At 43.0% G+C, this 23,572-nt stretch overlaps 1 protein-coding gene across 2 annotated transcripts in view; it reads right to left on the bottom strand.

The window, feature by feature from the left end:
* Nucleotides 1–23,572, bottom strand: part of GABBR2 (gamma-aminobutyric acid type B receptor subunit 2) — a 292,240-nt gene that overhangs the window by 62,733 nt on the left and 205,935 nt on the right. For both annotated transcript variants that reach the window (XR_013394045.1, XM_077933377.1), the window contains exon 13: nucleotides 23,164–23,286. Coding sequence is in view for 1 of the 2 variants with exons in the window: in XM_077933377.1 (XP_077789503.1) it covers nucleotides 23,164–23,286 (123 nt within the window). In the remaining variant the exon portion in view is untranslated. The remainder of the gene's footprint in view (nucleotides 1–23,163; nucleotides 23,287–23,572) is intronic.

The following is a 23,572-nucleotide window of genomic DNA, read 5'->3' as shown; positions in this document are numbered from 1 at the left end:
CACCCCCTAACCTGTGGATTTGCCCAAACCCCAGATGTTGCGCCTGGTGCGGCCGGCCCCCCCTGCACACCCCACGCTACGCCACTGCACAACTGGCCCAATCACGAGCAGGCAAAGGAGGTAGGCCGCTCCCAGAAGGTGGGCGTGGGGAGGCCAATTGGCTCCACCCTCTGGGTATATAAGGAGGGCCTGTGGCTTACCTAGGCAGCCATTTCCTCATCAGATCTCCCTCCCTCCCTCTCTACTGTATTTGGCTGACGTGTATTGCCATGGTAGACCTTGCTATGGACACTTTTGGTCACTGTATTCGGGACCAGGTTGGAATTTTCCCAATTGGCAAATTGGCTCCAGCCCTGTGGTTTTTGCCATCCTCACAGCAATTGTCATAACTTTGGCAGTTTAGCATCAGGTAGGCGTAGTCTTGGATGGAAAGGAGGTATCCCATTAAAGTGATCCAGGGGAGATGCTTCTGTCTGGATGCCCAGGTGGGGGTTCGGGCCACAGCAATCCCCAGGTGTAATCCTGCAGAGGAGCTACTCCTTGATGTAGGTCAATAACTCTCTTGTTTCCAGTTGACCCTGAATTTAAGTCCTTCCAGCAGACTGGCTGAAAATGGTTGGTTCTACCCAATGCCTATGCCAAACTTCTTACATCTGTGGTCTGATTTGACCCGAATACTAGTTGTCATGTCTCATTCTTCACTGATTTCAAGGCAGTCCGTAGGGCAGAGGGATGTCTGGGCACGCAAATGGAAAGATGCTTCATCAATTACTTTAGAGAGCTGGTACGAAGAGCTGTGTTTATAGCCATTTCATTATTTTCACAGAACCAGAAGACCATGTAGCAGTTTAGTGGAATTTAATGCTAAACATGTATGATCAATCTTTCCAGTTGCTTATACCCACTAAGTATGCAGTTGTTTGTTTGTTTGTTTGTTTGTATATATATATATGTACCGTATTTTTCGCCCTATAGTGTGCACCAGCCCATAGGGCGCACTTATTTTTGGGGGGGGGGGAATAAAGAAAAAAAATTATCCCCCCCCCAAGCCCCAAAGAGCAAAGAAGCCATGGCAGTGAGCGGAATGGTGTGCACCGACCCCTCTCGCTCTCCAGGCTTCAGCAAAAGCCTGCATTCACCCCATAGGACGCACACACATTTCCCCTTCATTTTTGGAGGGGGAAAAGTGCGTCCTATAGGGCGAAAAATACAGTATATTTAATTTGATCTTCTTATTTGATTTTACCCTGACTGTATATATACAGTGGTACCTCGGGTTACATACGCTTCAAGTTACAAACGCTTCAGGTTACAGACTCTGCTAACCCAGAAATAGTGCTTCAGGTTAAGAACTTTGCTTCAGAATGAGAACAGAAATTGTGCTCTGGCGGCACGGTGGCAGCAGGAGGCCCCATTAGCTAAAGTGGTGCTTCAGGTTAAGAACAGTTTCAGGTTAAGAACGGACCTCCGGAATGAATTAAGTACTTAACCCGAGGTACCAATGTACCTGCATATATACTGTATATGCATTCAGAGTGTATGCTGTGTGAAAATTTTTTAAAGCACAAAACATATGCTACTAAACCTCAAAGAACTGTCACAAGTCAAATTAAGTCAAACTGGCCAGCGATTATTTAACTACTACAGTGGTACCTCCGCTTCCAGACGGGATCCATTCCAGAGCTCCGGTCGGATCCTGAGGTTTCTGCAACCAGAGGAACTGCTTGTGTGCATGCGCGCACAGCAAAACACTTCCAGGGGTGCTGCTTTTGCAATCCGAAGTTTATGTTACCCGAGAGTAACGTAAGCCGAGGTGCTAATGTATTCAAATATTGTCAAATGTCCCATGAAGTCAAGAATACGAGTGTGTAGCCTATTTTCATTTCAACATGGAAATTGTAACCGAAGAGTAGTTAGTAAAGCCTTTCTGCAAAACCATCTTGTCATAGTAAGTAAGTAAGTAAATAAATAAATAAATAAACAAATAAATAGGTTTCCCCCCAAATGATAATTTTTAGTTCAAACAATGCATAGTCATTGCTCGGTTATTGTGTTGAATCCAAACATTTTAGCTAAGTGTTGTGCAGCTGCTACTCAATGTTTGCAGGGAATCCAGATGGCTTCTATGAATGAAGTAATTCTGTTGCACCTAGCAAAACAAAACTTCTTAAATATTCTGGACATTGGGAAGGCAGACAGTGCATGACCCAACTAAAGACAAGTCCCATTGACTAAGTTAAGTATAGGGATGGATCGATAAGGCTAATCTGGGTTTGTTCCACTTTTGCAACTTTCCTTTTTAAGGAAAGACGGTTTCTGTGGTTATGTGAGATTGAAAAATAGAAATCTCATGAAATACTGACCCTCCCAGACAAAGGAAATGTTTCTACTGATGATAACGATTTTTCGCTCTATAAGACGCTCCAGACCACAAGACACACCTAGTTTTTGGAGGAGGAAAACAAGAAAAAAAAATATTCTGAATCTCAGAAGCCAGAACAGCAAGAGGGATCGCTGCGCAGTGAAAGCAGCAATCCCTCTTGCCGTTCTGGCTTCTGGGATAGCTGTGCAGCCTGCATTCGCTCCATAAGACGCACACACATTTCCCCTTGCTTTTTAGGAGGGAAAAAGTGAGTCTTATAGAGCAAAAAATACGGTACTTCGGGAAAAGGGCCACCTAGCCTGGAGATGCAGTTTCATTGTCCAGCTGCTCTTCCCTTTTGCCTCTGCAGTTTGGTGAGTGGCTGGAGTGAGGCACCAAAACAAATCAAAGTTTAGACAGGATCTTGGATTCTGACATAATGACAAACGGTACCTGAAACATGCCAATATATATAAGCCAACAACAAACCACATTTCCACATTAATGGCTGTTGCTCCCAAACGACAACAACAAAACCCACAGGTCTGGTTAGGAGTCCAAAATCCTGAGATCACAGGTTCTTCCACCTCTGTGCTGTTCCTCATTCCCATAGATAAAACTGCATAATTGGGACATGATAGGTTTTTTTTTTAAATTGTCTTACATGTTTTCATACTAATTATGCACAGCAAACCTGCAATATTGAAAGTGTCTCACTGAAATCCATCCTTATCTATTTGACAAATTGCCTTCATTAAAATATCCATAATTAAGGAAAAGCCCCTGGTGTGTAATGGGAATTATTAGTTGAAAAGCTGCAATAACCAAGTCAACCTTCTTGTTTGTGCACTTCCAAGGCACAGCTGTGGGCCTATACTGTGTGTAATTGTGTGTAAGTGGACCCACGCATGAGAACATGAAACTTCAACTGACTGTAAAGGCAAGAGAAATCACGTAGCACAACCCTTCCGATACTCCACTACTTCAGACTGTGGTGTGGGTGTGTGTGTGTGTGTGTGTGTGTGTGTGTGTGTGTGTGTGTCTGCAAAATGCATGTCTGAATAGCCCCACAAACATCAACATCTTTCTATCCATGAAAATATAGTATGGCAAGGAAAGGGCTCTATCCTGAGTCTATATACAGGAAATATTAAATACAGACTCTCCCCCAGTCTGAAACTATTCAGGAACTATTTAGCTGCATGTAAAGATAAACTCTGGGACACGGGTGGCACTGTGGTCTAAACCACTGAGCCTAGGGCTTGCTGATCAGAAGGTCGGCGGTTCGAATCCCCGCAACGGGGTAAGCTCCCATTGCTTGGTCCCAGCTCCTGCCTACCTAGCAGTTCGAAAGCACATCAAAAGTGCAAGTAGATAAATAGGTACTGCTCCGGCGGGAAGGTAAACGGCGTTTCTGTGCGCTGCTCTGGTTCACCAGAAGCGGCTTAGTCATGCTGGCTACATAACCCGGAAGCTGTCTGCGGACAAACGCCGGCTCCCTTGGCCGGTAAAGTGAGATGAAAGCCGCAACCCCAGAGTTGCCTTTGACTGGGATCCTTTTCCTTTACCATTCCTTTATAGATAAATTCTAATTTGTATTTGCAGCTGTGGGGGAGAACAGGGCAGATCTAGGGTTCGCCAATGTCTACTAGAGAAATGCCCTTTTGTTTTCACATAAGCTAGTCAACCTCCTTCAGTTTGTGCAACAACCTAGTTTGGCTACAGATCTGGTGGCTGGGAAATGACAGCCAAGCTATAGGCATTAGATTACTACTGCATGATAGAGCCTCTGAAATTTGATCAGACTCCAGTATATAATCATGTCATCTGCAACGCAGCATAGCAGGGTGGGTGGGACTTTGATTTCATCTTTGCCTCTCTACGGCTGCATGAAGGTTAAACATGCTTCCATCAGAACTTTTGCAGCAGAATCAAAATGAAGTTGCTAACAACTTCACAAGCGCTGCCAACACTGCATATGGTAATCTTTCAGAAATATTCTCTGAGCTGTTAAGTACTTATGGAAATAAGGTTCTGACAGGCAGGCATTCTAGTGAGAAAACTAACTCCCCTGGTTGCATTGACGTGAGCCATTTCTGGGTGAAATATTCTTGTCAAGTCTCATGGGGCTCTATGCGTTGATTCGTCTGGGAGGTGACTCCGAGGAAGCTCTCTAGGGAAGCAAAATTAGAATCTGCCTTGGAGAAGAATGCCATATGCTGCATGAAACCTCATGTTACGGCCAGCACTGGAAACAAGATACCAGAAAGAATTCCCATCTTAATTGTCAGCTGTCCTATGGGTGCCCACAAGATGGGGGGAGGAGACATCTAGTTATATTGCACTAGTTCAAGATGTATAGTTGCTAAGAACTTTCCCTCCCTGTTATTTTCAGAGCATCCTCCACCCTAATTTGCCCTGTAGATGAAATGGGAGTTTGGCACTTCAGGAACCGTTAGAGGGAAAATGCCATCGAATGTCCTTAAACTTAGTGGGCAGGTGGTAAAGTGAAAGCTTGGGGGGGGGCAGGTGATTCTATCTGTCAAACACAGGCATGTTCTATTTAATTGGCCAAGGGGAAGGCTTCAGTTTGATAAAAGAAAAGAGAGGTTTGGATAGGCCTTTGTTGGAAGTTTTTCATGGGAACTTCCTTTGATTGCAGGGGTGAGTGCAGAGCTTTGTGAGTAGATGGGAGGAGGGGAGTGAGCTGGTGGAATCTGAGGATAATGTTTTAGTTTTCTCACTTTAAGGCAACCACCAAATCAATATATAAAAGCATAAAAAATTAGACGTATGTCCTGTTCTATTGTACATTTCCTATTGGTCTCATGGTAGATGAAAAAAAAAAATATGGGGGCAAGAAATTCTGAATTTGACAAAGGTGCCCTTTCTCTATGCAGAGGTTAAATGTATTTCAGTCGCAAATAGCTCTTGCAAATATTTATAGAATACATTCAGCATGCTTGAAACAAAGCGTTAAGAGTTCTCTGGTGTACCGATGGCAAAAGTTTAGTACAAGATTTGCTTAAGCAGAAACCAAAACCTGTTTATAGAAAGCAAAAAGAAGAATATTGTGAGAAAGCAAACAAAACCCCCCCCCCCCAAAACACACACATCCCCCCCAAACACATTTTGGCTTTAAAGGTACCATGTGTGAATGATTATTTACTGAAATAGGCTACTCCTCTGCCTCTCTGTACAGCTTTTGTTCCCAGTGTCAGTCAGAAGCCAGCCACCTGCTCTTTCGTATCTTCAAAGTAGGTCAGCTGTGAGCCAATCAATCTTCCATCTTCATTACTATGAAACCCAAAAGCCTAAGGCAAATGAACCATTTGAAGGAAGATGCAATGATAGCTGTGGCATTTCTCTTTCCTGAGTGTTAGCCATTTGCATCTGGACACACCAATCTAGAAGGTAATCTTTCAGTGAGAAATAGTGACAGGCATCGCTATTAATTAGTTTGTACTATTGTGAATAGCAGACAGAGCTGCTCATAAAGCAACATTTATGCATCATTTATGCACTTGCTTATTGTTCTGGAGCTGTGATCTTAAAAATCAAAAGGGTGGTTTTTTTTGTATTACTCCTTTAAAATATTTCATTCCGGTCCTAAGGACCAAACTGGAAGAGACATTGACAGAATAACCTGTAGTTTTAAAAACTCAAGAGAAGCCATGAGGGCCCCATTCAGACTGGGACTGTGGTCCTGGGGATATTTAACTATCATATTCTTGAGTTGCTACTTGCATCAAAGGGGGAAGTTTAAAAAATGTCCATATGCTTGTAAGTTTTTCTCACCACTGCAAAGAGCATCTTCAAGGGATCGGAAATATTTGACCTCCTTCCTTCTGTTTCAAACCCATCCACCACACACAACCCCTTGGCTTTTTAAAAAACAAGTTTGTACTGAGAGATTAGTGTTCAGGTCTCTACAGGTGGCAAAGGGAATGATTTCTATCAAAATCTTCTCCCTCCCCCATTTTCAGTCCCCTAGATTTATAGTTAAAGCCATGGTTTCCCCAGTAGTGATGTATGGAAGTGAGAGCTGGACCATAAAGAAGGCTGATCGCCGAAGAATTGATGCTTTTGAATTATGGTGCTGGAGGAGACTCTTGAGAGTCCCATGGACTGCAAGAAGATCAAACCTATCCATTCTTAAGGAAATCAGCCCTGAGTGCTCACTGGAAGGACAGATCCTGAAGCTGAGACTCCAATTCTTTGGCCACCTCATGAGAAGAGAAGACTCCCTGGAAAAGACCCTGGTGTTGGGAAAGATGGAGGGCATAAGAAGAAAGGGACGACAGAGGACGAGATGGTTGGACAGTGTTCTCGAAGCTACAAACATGAGTCTGACCAAACTGCGGGAGGCAGTGGAAGACAGGAGTGCCTGGCGTGCTCTGGTCCATGGGGTCACGAAGAGTCGGACACGACTAAATGACTAAACAACAGATTTTCAATCCCCTAGATTTCCCCCCCCCCCATTCTACACAAACTAGCTTTGAAAAGCTCTAGCCATCAGCATGAATAAAGGCTAAAGATAATGCAAGGATTCATGCAGGATTGCTCACATAAGTAACCACCCTTTCTGAAATTATTGCTGGACTCTCCTAACTTTGAAGGAGCCAACACTGCCTGGTACCCTATCCAACCTCCAGTGTACGTTTTGTCCATTGGGGATGGAGTAGCAAACACAGAGTGGGGTTGGCTTGAGGTGAACTGTGTTGGTAGTTCACCATACCTCAGCCAGTGTCATAATATCAACAGAATATGCGGAGCCGCAGAATGTAATGAATGTCATGCCCTACAGACTATTATACCTGGTTTCTACATTCCTAGACCAGTGGGAGGCTGAACGACTCAGCAAATCACACACTTGACCTCGCTGGCACCTGGCACCCTTATCTCAGAACATTCAGCAGCAAAGGATGGAGGAGGAGGAGGAGGAGGAGGAGGAGGAGGAGGAGGAGGAGGAGGAGTTTGGATTTGATATCCCGCTTTATCACTACCCGAAGGAGTCTCAAAGCGGCTAACATTCTCCTTTCCCTTCCTCCCCCACAACAAACACTCTGTGAGGTGAGTGAGGCTGAGAGACTTCAAAGAAGTGTGACTAGCCCAAGGTCACCCAGCAGCTGCATGTGGGGGAGCAGGGAAGCGAACCCGGTTCACCAGATTACGAGTCCACCGCTCTTAACCACTACACCACACTGGCTCTCCAAGCACTGTGTCATTTAGCCCATTGTTCAGATTGCACCAACAAACCGTGCTTACCTTGATTCTGCTAGCAAACAGTCAAGGAGGGATGTTTCCTTCTTGTCTGAATTCTCACAACACCCCTAACTCTAGTGGAAATACTGGTAGGAGCTTTAGGAAGTTTGTTTGTAAGAAAGGTTGTCTTCAAAGAAACCATTGTCACCTACTACTCTGCTTCATCACACCCCTCCCCACCCTGAAAATCTTTTCCCCTTAGGAAGTGAAGGAGGATGGGACCCTGGAGCATTTGCATGGAGTGATGGAGAGGGGAAGCCCTCATGCGCTTTGGAGAATCCAAATGGAACATCTAAATGACACATTCTTTTCAGGGGTCAGCAGTGGGATGTATGTGCATCTCTGGTGAAGTTCCACATGGGGACCCTGGGGGAAATGAGAGCAAGAAGCCCTTTCAGGAACCATTTAACCACGGCATGGAAAGACTGGGACTACCCCCCACTCCCAGCTTGAAAGGATGCTGCTGCAGATGAGCGCCTGAAGCTTAAAACTGCACCACCAGAAAGTTCTGCTAGCACCATCATCGTTTATTAAATGCGTATGACTGCCCATCAACAAATATTATCCAGGCATCTTAAAGAGTAGAGTACAGTGGTACCTCAGGTTAAGTACTTAATTCGTTCTGGAGGTTCGTTCTTAACCTGAAACTGTTCTTAACCTGAAGCACCACTTTAGCTAATAGGGCCTCCCACTGCCGCCGCGCCGTCAGAGCATGATTTCTGTTCTCATCCTGAAGCAAAGTTCTTAACCCGAGGTAATATTTCTGGGTTAGTGGAGTCTGTAACTAGAAGCGTCTGTAACCTGAAGCGTATGTAACCTGAGGTACCACTGTATGTTCTTAGAAATAATCACATGGTATCTGCCTTTTGGTATTTTATCACGCCAAGTGTAGCGCAATGGGTCAGTGTGTCCAGCTATTAACCACAAGGTTGCTGGTTCAAGCCCACTCAGGGGTGGCTGTGAGCAAGATTCCTGCACAGCCGGGGGTTAGGCTAGATGACCCTCTGGGTCCCTTCCAACTCTACAATTCTATCATTCTAAGCTGCAGTTGATGGACCACATATCTAAATGCACACTTCTTCTTCTTCTCCTTCTTCGAAACAAAACAAAAGACAAACTTCTTTTGCACAGAAATCTAGATAATCTAAGAACAGGCAAAGTGCTCTGATATGCTGACCTAAGCCCTCGTTTCATTCTGAAGTGATATAACCCCAGAAGAGCTATGACCATGCCACATTTTGAATGTGAAGACTGGCTCTCTGTTTAGTTGCCTGAATGTTTGATGTGAGACAAAATATAGAGGGCATCCAATATATGGGTCAAGGAGTTGACATACCTGAATGCCCTGGTCCTGTCTTTGAGCTGGCCAAATGTCTCCCTACCACCGCCAGTGCCTTTGCCCATTAAAAGCAGGCAAGGGGCAACTAAAGACACAAGAGTCCCCAAACTGCCAGCTGAACATTTGTCAGTTCAACTCAGCTCAAATTAAAGCAACAAGCTGCCAATTTTAGATCGAATTTGTGAAAATAAGCACATTAACATTTCATAGCAAAGGTCAATTAACTAATTGAGTTTTATTTATATAAACATTGCCTATAATTTCATTTACAGAGGTAATTCAAGTGAGACAATAATTACAGAGGTCTATCTGATTAAATATGGTACCACTTTACTATCTAGGGTGTACACAGGCAGAATATTTCTGTTCTCATCTGGGAGAGGAAATGCAGCAAAAATCCCCATAGATCAGAACTGGAAGCCGCTATACAATGTTGTCATCTCAACAGTGTCGGCCTGCAAATGCCCCCACCCTCTATATCATGGACCCAATTTCAAGTGCTCAGTGTAGGTCTGGGGATATGAACAAACCCCCCAATTTCTGTGATGTAAAGGAAAGTTGTGAGTTTGATAGGGATTCAAACCTCACCTAGGTCCTAGGGATGGGAGTGGTTCTGTGGGGCAGGCTGAGGATTGGGTAAAGGCTTCAGTTGGTAGGGAACCTGAGGAGTAGGGAACTCATGGGGAAGAAAGCTTGGAACTGAAGCAGAAGAAAGAGAGGCAGCCCCTAAAAGTACCCACATATTTAAAAGACTGGAGGGATTTAATGCTATAGCTGCTGAATCTGATAGAGCTCAGACCTATCCCTGTCTCGATGTACCTCCAAACCATCTCCTGCTTCATCTGGCTACAGTCAGAATTCCTTTTTCCACTAACCCAACCAGTGTACCAATTACGGCATTCAAACCAGAAACAAAATTCCCCAATGTGTCCATTCTGCTAAAGATTCCCTCTTTTTGTTTTTGTCAAGAGACACTGGTCACATAGAAGTTCCCATAGTGAGAGAGTTTGAGTCTCTGTTGTGGCCAAGTCTATTATGCCAGAATTGTTATTAGTATTGTTGAGTTTTCGTTGTATGGAAGAAGCTGAGGTTGCCTGGGAGAATATGTATCAGCTTCTAACAAGTATGGGTCAATTGACCAGTTAGCTAAGCTTCCATTAGAGGAATATGTAGCAAAACCTCTTACTTGTGATAAGGTATCTCCAAACCCATTTCTTACACCCTTTTCATGTAAGGAACGAGGATTGTCCATATAATATAAATTAATTAATTGCATCTTGCTGCAAATGCTTTGCTGTTACCTCCACCTCCCTTGCTCCAACTGCTGATTCACAATAGTCCAGCATAGATTTCTGGATGACTTATCTAAAGCTCTGCGGATCTGTGCTTCCCTTTAGTGGAGATGAGCTTACTTATCAGCTGAGTCAAAACATGTGCTCTCCCAAGCATCTGTCCTCCAATTAAAATATATGGCATTTAAACCCATAAAAAAGTAAGACAGATCCCTATATGTTGCAGTTAACAGTAACAGCTGAGCCAACTGACTTTAAAACTATTCAAAATAAAAACAAATTAAAGCAGAACATGGAGCTCAAGGGCAGGCAGCCTTCCTTGTCGCCATCTCCAACAGGAAGGGATGAACAGTTTTATGCAACATCATTAACTCATATCCAGCAAGGTTTTGGATATTGTAGTGTGTGCATGTACAAGCTTTGAATACAATTCAGGATTTGCAAAAGATTACATGACTTTGCTAAATTACAACCTGTAAGTACACTAAGGAAATAAGTGCTGCAAGCTATGCCTTAAAACAGAACCTTGGTCCACGCACAAGGCAATTTCCAGGTACAAGGGCTCAGCCAATATTGTTCTCAGAGGACAGATTTACTCACAATTGCTGCGGGTGCAATCCTCCAACTGTTAACATGAACAACAAAGCTGCCGTTGATTTTAATGGAACAGGACTGCAGCTATTTTACACACACCTTCCTCTAAAATGACCCGGTGCTGGCCATTCTTGGAAAGCATATCCCACGCTAGAAAGAAGATATTAAGCCAATTTCATTAGTGCAATGCCTGCTGAGGGGGAGGAAACCCAGGTAAGTGACTGGGAAACGATGCCTGTCCACCCTTCATAGAACTGTCTGTGTTTTGTGAGTTTATTTATGCCTATTTCAAATCTGTTCCCATGGAAACTGAAACAAAACTGGCCACCAGCTGAGTCAGCTTCTACTGCTGCCTTCCAGTTATCACAATGTCATCTGTTTCCCTAGAAACTGATGTGGAAAATGATTTTTTATATATAAAAAAATAAGGGACGGCGATTATTTTTATAGGAACACGAAACATCTCTTTCAGCTGGTCCCAAGTCAGCTTCTATTTAAGCAACAGTGGGTTTTGAAAGGGCTTTTCGAGGGGGCAGGGTGAAGCCTTTAATTTTGCCCATCATGGAATAGTGCCAGTAGCCAGCAGGCAGAAGATGCTGAAATGGACAGCTCTCACTTTCAACTTCTGGCTGCCTGCCTCCTGAGTTTCAGAATGGCTGGGTTTGCAAATGAGTTCTACCACGCAGACATGTTTGGCTTCTAAAGACGGGCGTGATTAAAATAAAATAAAATGATGTAATTTAGATAGATAGAAGAAACGGAAGGATGCAGTTGCATTAAAAGAGCAAACTGAGTAACAAGGCTGAGGACCCTTAGACATTACCTTGGTCAATTACATGTTTTCATAATGTGCACTCCTTCAATAATTTTTGTGTGTGTGTGTGTATGTGTGTGTGGCTAATTCAAGCTGTTAGTTGATAGAATTGTGTAGCAACTGGAATTTAAATTACATATATTATGCATTATTTTTTATTTAAATTTTGACCGACATATATAGAACTCAAACATGAAGAAAGGATTTGCCAAAGCAAGGCTGGGAAACTATAAAGTCATCTGTATCTGAACACAGCAATGTAAACTATGTGTTGCAGTGGCAAAACCTTTGATACTAATTGGCTAAACTAAAGGATATTGCGAACGTGAGCAAAGTCTTTATTCCATTTTAGGTTAGATATCACTATGTTTTCTTATTTCTTGCCCCTATAAAGGGTTTCATGAGGTAGGCATGGCATCTTATTTGCATTAATAAAATTTAGTAAATTTTTTTTTGTGCCAATTATTAACATGAGAGATGGGTATGCCTATTGGTAAGACTCAGAATAAGTAAAGAAGGTGTGATTTTTGTTACAGAAGCTCTGCCCATCCGTGAGAACGTTAGCTTTGACCAATTTTTGAGCTTAGCTGTTAAATCTTTTATCAAGGGAGTTCATTTTTTTCTAGTTTAGATAGATTCTTAAGTATATTAACTCTCAGGTATTTAAAGTAGGTGTTGCAGAGTTCCAAGCCAGTTGTCTTGTGCCAATGAAGTTGTAGATTTGGTGAGGTGTGTGTACACATTTACTCAGATTTGCTGGAGCATGTCTAAATCAAGAAGTTTTCATTTAGCACCAAAAGAGGGAGCTGGCTGAATTTCCTATAGCAAATTGTTCTATATTCTGGGTGGTACTACAGGAATGCCCTGTCCTTCATACCAGCCAGTCACACCTCAGGTGGAGGCAACGTACATTGCTGAATATGTCCAACCTCTTATCTGGCGTTATCAGGCTAACGAGGCAAGACTGATGAGGAGGCTCATAGCTCCGTGATGAAATGAATGCTTTACATGCAGAAAGCACCATGTTTAATCCTTGACACCGCCAATTAAAAAGGGATCTCAGCAGGCTTGAGAAATATTTTGCCTAGGACTTTGGTGAACCATTGCCAGTTAAAAGTAGACAGTGCTGGACTAGGTGAACCCGTGGGCTAGATGAATAAGAAAGCTTCATCAAGTCCTGGAAGAGACTTGCAAAGTTCAGATGGCTGCATCCAGCTGTACATTGATTAACTTGGTATGAGAGGCATAAATTGGAGCAAAACAGCCAAGGGCGAAAGTGGATGACGGCAATGTTTGCTCCCCCTGAAGAACAGCTAATTGGGACTCTGGTGGGGATGAGCAATACAAATTGAGAAGCAGAATGAACTATTCCTTAAACAGCTATCTATAATTCATAAATGAGGTCTCGTGTAGCCATTAATAAAAATATCCTTGGGAGTATCTAAAATTATAAACGGCCATTTTCTAAAACAATGCGTGCCTCTTACACAGGGTAATTATTTCATGTCTCATTTAGATCCCTAAAAATGCATTATTGCAAGTGAAATCTGGCAATGCTTTTGATCATATGGTCACATTAATTCATTGGCTTCGTGCTTCAAAGAGACTCATCTTCCAATGTTGCTACATTGATTGGGAGGGGATATATAGCCATAAGGTGTATAGAATCACTGACAGATCAGTAAGTTATTTGCTAGGCAGCACAAAAAGTCACCATTTTATAGCAATTATGAATAGGGGCTTGTTTTACAAATATCTTTCAATATCTGTTCAGCTATGAAAATGGGTGGCTTCCACGGATGAAAAAGAGCAGAGGCTCACAACCAATCTGCATTTGAAATTGAAAGGCAAAAATTAACTGAAGGAGAAATGGGATAGTTTACAGAAAATAAGAAGGAACATTTTAAAGTATCAGCATCAGCAGCGAAAAAGTAACTGGGACACTTAAATTAGCAAATATAGAAACACAAATGTCTGATGATTTATCTTCTGCAACTCCAAAGCAGCAGAGTGCAATGACCTAGAACCTTCTCCCTGACAGGCTAATTTTATATGAGAAGGAAGTATTTTATATAGGGAGCATTCAAACATTTGTTCCCCGCCCCCACTACAGTCTGAAACGGTACAACTCATCACCAGAGCTATCACATGAGGCCTCCTCTCATCTATTTTAGTTTTCAGGCCAAAATTCTAAGCATGCTTTAGGAAGCATGCAGAAATTGTCAAACTGAATCCATTGGAAACTTATTTTAAGGAGCTAAACTGTCAAAAGATTCCTCCTCCCCCCCCCAGCCCGCCACCTAATAGATCCCAGTATACTTCAGATCTCTCAAGTTGTGTGAATGTCTGCAGCTAGCCAAGCAGCCCAGATCATCCCGAATAAATGGCCTTTAAAAAGATATATTTTAGAGAGTATGATTAAATGGGCTCGATACAGTAATAACTAAAGGAAATTAAATTTGTGAATGTTATGCAACACATCAGAACAGATTATTTCAATGGCTCCTCCTGACCTTAAAATCTGTGTAGCTAAACCAGGAATACTTCAAAGGACTGAGAGGGGGAATAACTTAGAACATCAACCTTTCACTATTAATTACAATATCTTCTTCTCCAATGTTTCCACCAAGTCCCCTGGTACCATTTAAAACAACAACATGCAAGTTGTGAAAAAAGAAGACGTTTTAAATGATATTGTACCTTCACACATGGGTAGCACACTCACGCGAACAAGCGTAACCGCTTCCTCAGCAAATATCAGTAAGAGAGTATCTGATCTGGCCTGAATTGGACTTGTGTGCCTCATTTCTCCACAATGTTAAGACTCCTCTACTTTTTCTCTCCATTGCCCTTCCTTTCCGTTGCGCGCAGAGGCTGCTTGTAAGCCAGAGAAGATCTGTGTCTTTATTTTTATTAATGTGCAGGGTCTAGTAATCGTATGCACCCTTGGAAAAATTAGTGACCCTTAAAGGATGATTTTGAGAAACACTGCCAATAGCACAGCTGCAGTTGGACTTTGGGGCCAAGGTTCAGAGCCAAAGAGCCAAAGAGATTCCTGAAAGTCTACCTAGAGATCAGCAGAGAATGTAGTCAACCTTGCAAAAATGTACAGGTGCCAGGATAAACTATGTTGGAAATTTAGGGCAAAGGAAGGGATATAGGGCAAAGGAAGGGAACTTCCTACACATGTGGTGGACCTGTGCTAAAGTTAAGGTTTTTTTGGATATTATTTACAATGAATTAAAAAAGATACTAAAATATAATTTTGACAAAAAACCAGAGGTATTCTTATTAGGGATAATTAATGAAGAAATTCATAAAAAAGATGTAAATTTATTTATGTATGCCACAACGGCAGCGAGAATTCTCCTGGCTCAAAGGTGGAAACAGCAAGAACTCCCTACATTGGAAGATTGGAGAACTAAGATGGTAGAATTTGTGGAGTTGGCGAAGCTGACGGGGAGAATTAGGAACCGACCCGAAGAAAAATACCAAAAGGATTGGAGCAAATTTATTTATTATTTGAAAGAAAATTGTATTTATATGAAAATGTTTGTAGCATTAATGTGATATGTTTTGTAATGAGGAATTATTATGCTGATTTATAAATAAGAATGTGAGTTCTTAAGGTTAATATATGATAAAGAAGTGATCATGAGAATGCAATAGGGATGTCAGAAAGAGAGACGGAAGGAAACCAAAGCTCATTTTGAGCAAATAATATAAGCTGTGAATATGTGTATGGAACTAAAATGAAATACAGAAAAAAATCAATAAAAATTATGTTAAAAAAAGGAAAGAGAATGTAGTCAATAACACACAAGCCCACTGTCAACATCTAGCCTGGCATGGGTATGCTGGGGCCAATTCTGGTCACCACAACATCCTTTCTTCCTTCTTAATAAGAAATGAGAAGCAGTTGCAAAGCATGGATTGGAGCTGTGGGGAAAGGTTAATTGTGTGCTTCACAATGGAAGTAATACACATGACCATCGAAATGAAGTCTCCCATAAGAACATTAAGTCCGGGATCTAAATTTACCTAGCAGCACCGCTGATTATGGCTAATTGCTATTCATATTATTATCATCCATGACTCCTTTACAGCCATCCTACTCACATTTTTTCCCCTAAGACGCACCAAATGTTGTAGCCTTTCCTCATAATAGCATTGCGCTACAAAGCCCTGCATCTAGTTGCATGCCTTTGTCCATAATTGTGTACACCTGGCTGTAGGATGCAGAGTGATCATTTTTAATGAGTGCTGCTATTACAGTGGTGCCCCGCAAGACGAATGCCTCGCAAGACGAAAAACCCGCTAGACGAAAGGGTTTTCCATTTTTCGATGCGCTTCGCAAGACGATTTTCCCTATGGGCTTGCTTCACAAGACGAAAACGTCTTGCGAGTCTTGCGATTTTTTCCGCTCCCCCCCCCCTTTTTCTAAGCCGCAAAGCCGCTAATAGCCTTTTAGCCGCTAAGCCGCTAAGCCTTTAATAGCCGCTATGCCACTAATAGCCTTTTAGCTGCTAAGCCTTTAATAGCCGCTAATCCGCTAAACTTGGGACGCAGGTGGCGCTGTGGGTTAAAGCCTCAGCACCTAGGACTTGCCGATCGAAAGGTCGGCGGTTCGAATCCCTGCGGCGGGGTGCGCTCCTGTCGTTCGGTCCCAGCGCCTGCCAACCTAGCAGTTCGAAAGCACCTTCGGGTGCAAGTAGATAAATAGGGACCGCTTACTAGCGGGAAGGTAAACGGTGTTCCGTGTGCTGCGCTGGCCTGCCAGAGCAGCGATGTCACGCTGGCCACGTGACCCGGAAGTGTCTGCGGACAGCACTGGCTCCCGGCCTATAGAGTGAGATGAGCGCACAACCCTAGAGTCTGGCAAGACTGGCCCATACGGGCAGGGGTACCTTTACCTTTACCTTTAATCCGCTAAACCGCTAATAGCGCTAATCCGCTAAGCCGCTAATAGGGTTGCTTCGCAAGACGAAAAAACCGCTAGACGAAGAGACTCGCGGAACGGATTATTTTCGTCTTGCGAGGCACCACTGTATTTGTTCATATCCCATCTATCATCCACTGTGGAACTGAAGACAAGGAATAGCATTAACAGTTGTTCTTCTAACCAGGCACTGACCAGACACAGACCTGCTCAACTTTAGAAAAAAAGGTTGCTGCATCCTAAGTCTTGAGATCATTATCTGGGGACCAGCTTGCTAACTCCTACAGACAAGCTATCCAGGCAGAGCTTATTTATTTATACCAAGGAAGGGTTGAAAGAAACCAAGGTATGCTAATAGCATATGCTCTTATTTTCCAAGAGAGACATCTTGTGCAGAAGACAGTTGCAGGAACACAAACAGATACACAAATATGTGTGCTGTCAAAGCAAAGCAAGGTGAAAAGAGAAACACTGGAAAGAGGTGGATAAAACAGCAGCTGGGAGGCAGGTAATAAGTGCAGGAAAGATGAAAGAAAAGAGTAATTCTGGAATTTTAAATGCATTTTCTGTTGGCAGAAAGCAGTAGGACCTATAAATGGATCTAAAAAAACTACATTAAAAAGAGAGTTTGGTTAATGGTAAATAACATTCCCCAATGTTTTAACACTACATACAGCTGTGAAGAAATAGGGGTTTTTAAAAAAATTGTGTGGACTTTCATTAGCACTGAAAAATACCTCTTTTGTTTTTAGACAGATGCAAAAATATTTGCCTATTCACTTCTATCAAATGAATAGGCAAATATTTGCTCCCCGTTACTTCACTTACTCACAGTGATATCACCAAGTAGTTAAAACTGGGTAAACCCCACAGCTCAATGCTACGTGAATTTTAAATTTCCTTACTTGCCTTCACAACTCCAAGTCCGTGCAATGCTTACCTGCAGAATACATTGCGAGTGGATGAACACTGTTGTGTCTGTTTGTGGGGGTGGGGTGTGCACATATGGAAAGGATTTTAAACATTGTTTTTCTCACTTCGAGAAGTGGCATGGATAAGAGTCTGCACAAAAGATAGTTTCTTTTGTTATTTATGTATTCATTTATTTTTAGGAGATTTATATACTTCCCCCCCCCCTTTATGCCATAAAACCTTCAAGTCAGCAAACAAATTACAGCAAACAATAAAATCCAATATGCCAGAGATAAAATTAAAAACCACTAAATGAAAGGAAAGGAACAACACAAGTCAGTGCCAAATGGGTGACTCTGGGTAGCAAATTCCACAAACACAGTAAAGGTAAAAGTAAAGGTAAAGGGACCCCTGACCATTAGGTCCAGTCGTGACCGACTCTGGGGTTGCAGCGCTCATCTCACTTTATTGGCCGAGGGAGCCGGTGTACAGCTTCCGGGTCATGTGGCCAGCATGAGTAAGCTGCTTCTGGTGAACCAGAGCAGCGCACGGAAACGCCGTTTACCTTCCTGCTGGAGTGGTACCTATTTATCTACTTGCACTTTGACATGCTTTTGAACTGCTAGGTTGGCAGGAGCAGGGACCGAGCAACGGGAGCTCACCTTCTGATCAGCAAGTCCTAGGCTCTGTGGTTTAACCCACAGCGCCACCCACGTCCCTTCCACAAACACAGTACTGCCATATTAATATCAGGGTCAGTAGCAGGGGGTGCTGCTGTAGTCTTAAAGTGGTGGGGGGCACATTACTTTTGGGGGTACCCGTCATTTTCTCTCCTCACTTGTCATAACACGGAATCACAGAACTGTAGAGCTGGATGTCAAACTTTACACAGTCCTGGGTGTGCAGAATCTGCATATCACAGCAAATATCTATTTGGGCTAATGATATGCGATTATCAGCATTATCAGTATGTTTTGAGTGACGCTGCAGACTTCCACATCCCTCTAATCCTCTTGATTTATGTCCCAAGTTCACGTCACAACGTTTTGCAACGAAAGAGGGGGATTAAACTGGAAACTAATAGCACAGAGACACTGGAGGAGAAGGTCCTTTCCCTCAAGTGACTGGGGAAGATTAGTAAATCATTCACAACCCAGTTCTGTAACTGAGTCAAAATCAACAGAAGCAGCTGGCGACTATGGGGCAGCAACAGATGTAGTTCCTGTCATTCTGTTTTTTTCCTGCCTTAAATGATAAGAGAAGGAAATGGCCAGGAACTCTTACTAAAAAAATGAAAAATAATTCCAGAACAAAAGTGAACTAAATTCACTAAAAACACACATGGAAAGACGGCCCTCCTACTGTTAACACAGGTGATAATTCTCACTAGGAATTCTTCAGGGGAGTATTACAGCCACTGGTTTGAGCAGATTAATTGCCCATATCTGTGAATCGTTTTGTTTGTGTTTTTAATTTATCTTGAGTTGCTAATGATTAATGCTTCACCTTGTAATCTAGTGAAAATAATACGCAAACATTGACAGTTTTATGAATATGTAACAGGCAGTGGTGGTAAAATAATTTTTTAAAGTGCAACCAACCTCAGTGAGACTTGGATTGGCACCATATTTAAAAGATACTGAATAAAAGTCCCACTTGCCAAGGGACAACTGGGAGGCCATTTTCAGACTCCTGTTTATTCCCTTGCAGTTGTGCCCTTACTTGCCCCACCGCTGACATCATATATGACTTCAGGTGTGGGGCAGGTGGGAATGGCTTGGCCTCAGGGTCAAACTAGGAGACACTGTTAGGCCTAATTTGGCCTAGGGGGCAGAGGTTCCCTATGCCTGTTTTAAACATTTAAAATCTGTTCATTGTCTGTTCATTCCCTTTGTGTCCCTTGACTGTCCAAAATATAGCTAGTGAGAACATTAAGAGTCTCCTTCTCTGTAGCTTTGCCAACTCTGTTTGAACTTCCTTTCCAGGAGGATACATTTGGCCACTCTCTGGCGTTTCTTTGTCATCATTTGAAGACCTTTCCTTCCAGCAAGACTTTGGTCCTCTAGAGTCAATGCAACATACTCTCCTGCTTTGTTTCGACTCAGATTTTATTGGGTTCAGCTGACTGAAGTTCATTTATTTTTACCTTGTAAACTGGCTTAGGTAATTTTGTCAGGCGAAAAGGAAGAATATAAATGATTTTAAAAAATAAATAACAACTAAATGGGACACGGGTGGTGCTGTGGGTTAAACCACAGAGCCTAGGACTTGCTGATCAGAAGGTCGGCGGTTCGAATCCCCGTGGCAGGGTGAGCTCCCATTGCTCGGTCCCTGCTCCTACCAACCTAGCAGTTCAAAAGTACGTCAAAGTGCAAGTAGATAAATAGGTACCGCTCCGGCAGGAAGGTAAATGGCGTTTCCGTGCGCTGCTCTGGTTCGCCAGAAGCAGCTTAGTCACGCTGGCCACATGACCCGGAAGCTGTATGCCAGCTCCCTCAGCCAATAAAGCGAGATGAGCGCCGCAACCCCAGAGTTGGTCATGACTGGACCTAATGGTCAGGGGTCTCTTTACTTTTACCTTTAAATAAATGATGTTCCCCCCTACCTATGGGGAGAACTATGTGCACAACTTGGGACCCTTCATCATACTGGATGCTTGCTAAAGCTGCTTGTTTTAGCTGCCTGCCTGGGATTGCAAAAACAAGAGGGCTTTCGAACCCACAGCAGACCACTATTCATTGGTGGTGAGGTACTGTGTGGGCTTGATGTGCCAAAAGTTCTACAGGCCAGTAGAATTCAAGATGCAAGGATGGATGAAGGATCCTACTCAAGCAGCAGAAACAGCTGCCATGAACAAAAGACGTCTAATGAGGCAAAGACAGGCGTTGGCATATATGTGTGTGTGGCAGGAGCCTGTTTGAACAAGGGCATGCCATGAATTGAACTGACAGCCTGCAAGGCTGGCTGTCAGACAGATATGCATTAGAACATGGGTCGGCAAACTAAGGACCGGGGGGGGGGCGCGGATCCGGCCCAATTGCCTTCTGGATCTGGACCGCAGACGGTCTGGAAATCGGCGTGTGGATCGGCATGGGGATTCTGATCGTTTGGGCTGCGCCATCCCCCCTCCCTCACACACACACCATGGTGACACCTCCTCCCTCCCTCCCCCTGGCTTCTCCCCGTCCTGCCTAGAGGAGGAAGGGGGCTGGGCTTTGTTGAGCCTCGGTTGGCTGAGCGCCATTTTAAGCAGCCCCTCTTCGGAGCCAGCCCTTTTGCGCCGCTCATCATCCCTCCGTTGCTGCCACTGCCAGCCCCTGCCACTCACAAGGCACAGGTAAACAGCCACAAGGTCTCATCCAGTGCTGTGGAGAAGGGAGGGGAGAGTCGATGGGGGTGGGTTCCCTCCAAAATATAGTCTGCCCCCCCAAGGTCTGAGGGACTTTGGACCGGCCCCCTGTGGATAATTTTTGCTGACCCCTGTATTAGAAGGCTACCTCATCCGGCTATAAAGTCAGATGGGATAAAGGAGTTCTGCCAGTCTAAGGAGATTCAATATTCAGGTGAGGTAAGGCCTACTTTAAGATAAGATATTAAAGTACCAGATTTTGAAGTGATTAATGTAGGTTGAAATCATTGCACTATTATACAGATACTTATATTGACTGCATGTATGAAACAGTTACGGATGCAAAGAAGTTCCCTTAAAGGCTATCTCTCCAGTGAGAACAGAAATCCCACAATACCATTCTGCCAGTAATACAGTAAGTGGTCTTGCACAAATCACTGCAACACATTCATTCATAAGGGAAAGGTGGGGGGAATCAAGTTGTAAGAGACAATGAGGTGCCCAAACTCATCATGAACAACTCCCTCATTCTCTTAGAATGGTAATGGCACCCACCTGAGAGGTGCCAGAACTGATTCTGGTGAAATCCAGATGAAAAAATAATCCCTGGCTGAGTGCACATCTTCCATGAATTTGCCATCCTTATTGCTAGCATATGTCAACTTTATTGTACTATTTATTGTACCTGCCCATCTTTGGCAAAGTGACCCAGAAGAACACAGAAGATAACTTATCTCTGGTTCAGAAATATAGCAGCACGATTGTTGTCAACAGTATGAAGTACAGTTAAGCAAGCACATTTCAAAACAAGTGTCTGGCTACTTCCTCAATCCTAGAAAAATATTTGGAGTGGTCTCTTGCTCATCTCTCACTCAGATTCTATATCAACAATATAAGTTGCCATTCAGAGAACACTGCATAGATCAGGGATAGGCAACATGGTGCCCTCCAGATTTTGTTGGGATTCCAGCTCTCTCCAGCTCTGACCAGCATGACCAATGGCCAGAGACAGCACTATGTTGGTTACCTCTGCTGCAGATTCTCAGAGAATGTTCATTTATTTATGTCTATCCTACCTTTCCTCCCAAACAAGCCCGGGGTGGCAAGCAACAAAACAATACAAAGTAAAAACACCTGAAAACAGTTTCATATCCTCACAGCTACTAATTTCAAGGTCACCAGGAACACTACATTTCAGCCATAAAATGCATGGGTGAAGAAGAATGTTTTAAAATTCCTTCTGAATGTTAATAATGAGAGCGAGAGCATGAGCTAGAGCTAGTGAGAGAAGCCTCACCAGGGAAGGCATTTCATAAACAGGGAACTGCTCCTAAGAAATGAGTGGCCTCTTGCATGCATCAAAATAGTCACAATCTCCCACAACTACCAGAGACTCTCCAAACCTACGCAGTCACATTTCAAACCTTAGTAAATGCTGCCGCACCAGAACCCTGCTACTTTCGCTACCATGTGATAAGAATGGTGACATAGTAGAAAATGGGAAGCAGAGAAATTAGAAAAGGTAGCACTTATGTTGATGCAAAAACTATTTTTGCTCACTTGTAAGCAAACACGGTAACAGAAAAACCATTTTAGATTAATTATTCCAACATACTGATGCAACTGTACACAGAGAACCCCTTTCGCTAAAGGTTTCCATTTCTCCTGCCTTCAAAGACCTTCTACTTTCTGAAGACTTTTCTTCCAGAGAATATATCACATATAACCGGAAAGTCTGATGAGTCAAGTAGCATGCTACCAGGCCTGCCATCCTTGACCTTTATATTTCCAGGGTGACCTTTTGCAGGAGATGACATTAGAGGACCAGACATTATACATAAGTGAACTAGGCCAAGTAAAATAATGGATATTGCAATTACAATACCCAAAGATCCACAATAGCAATGGAAGCTTAGTTCTTCATATAGGGGTTGTTTTTTTTAAGCAGATGACTTTATTTTAAGTCTTCATTTTATGTCTAGCTTGCATTAGTTCCCCATGAATTCTCCTAATGGAGTCTGAAAATCTATTATTTATTGCAACACCGTCTCTTATAGACTCTTAGCAGAGAACTCCCCTGTGTTTACAACATTACTGCATCTAAAACCTCTTAAGCATGGCAGAGATGCAGGACTGTATTTAGAGTGCAGATGCAATTTTCTTCTGTCATGAATTATTATTTTTTCCCTTTCCAGTCCACTCGAAAAACCCATGCCTGACCTCTTTCAATATATTTTCATCCATTGTCTTGCATTGCAACACCAAATGTGAAAATGGTAGAAGTTGTGACGACATACCTCCATGTTGTAATTTTCCACCGTCCTCCTCAAGGGATCAACTACTTGCCAGCAAATCAAGATGCAAAGATCTATCAGCAGCATTCCACCAACTATTACCAGAAGCTTTTGGTCCTTAATGATCTAGGGAGAAAAAAAGCAGAGAGCATAGGAGGGCATTCCCATATTAAGTCTGAGATTCCTGTGGCGCCTTTCTTAAGTGCCATAAATAAAAGGTATGTAACAGTGCTAACAAGCCTTTTTAATTATGCACAAAAAAAGGTCTTTGTGATACCGGAATACAAGAAAAGGTCATCTTGCAAGCTACATTTCCTGCTCACCGGTGCTGTCTGAAGAGCACAAACATCTAAATCATGCAGAATGAAGATAGTGGAACAGACAGTAATACTCAGAATTATATATATATATA

The sequence above is a fragment of the Podarcis muralis genome, chromosome 8 (genome assembly GCF_964188315.1).
Source record: "Podarcis muralis chromosome 8, rPodMur119.hap1.1, whole genome shotgun sequence".
NCBI classification, from domain to species: Eukaryota; Metazoa; Chordata; class Lepidosauria; order Squamata; family Lacertidae; genus Podarcis; species Podarcis muralis.
Note: the sequence above shows the minus strand (reverse complement) of the source record. Positions and strands in the feature narration are given on the sequence as shown.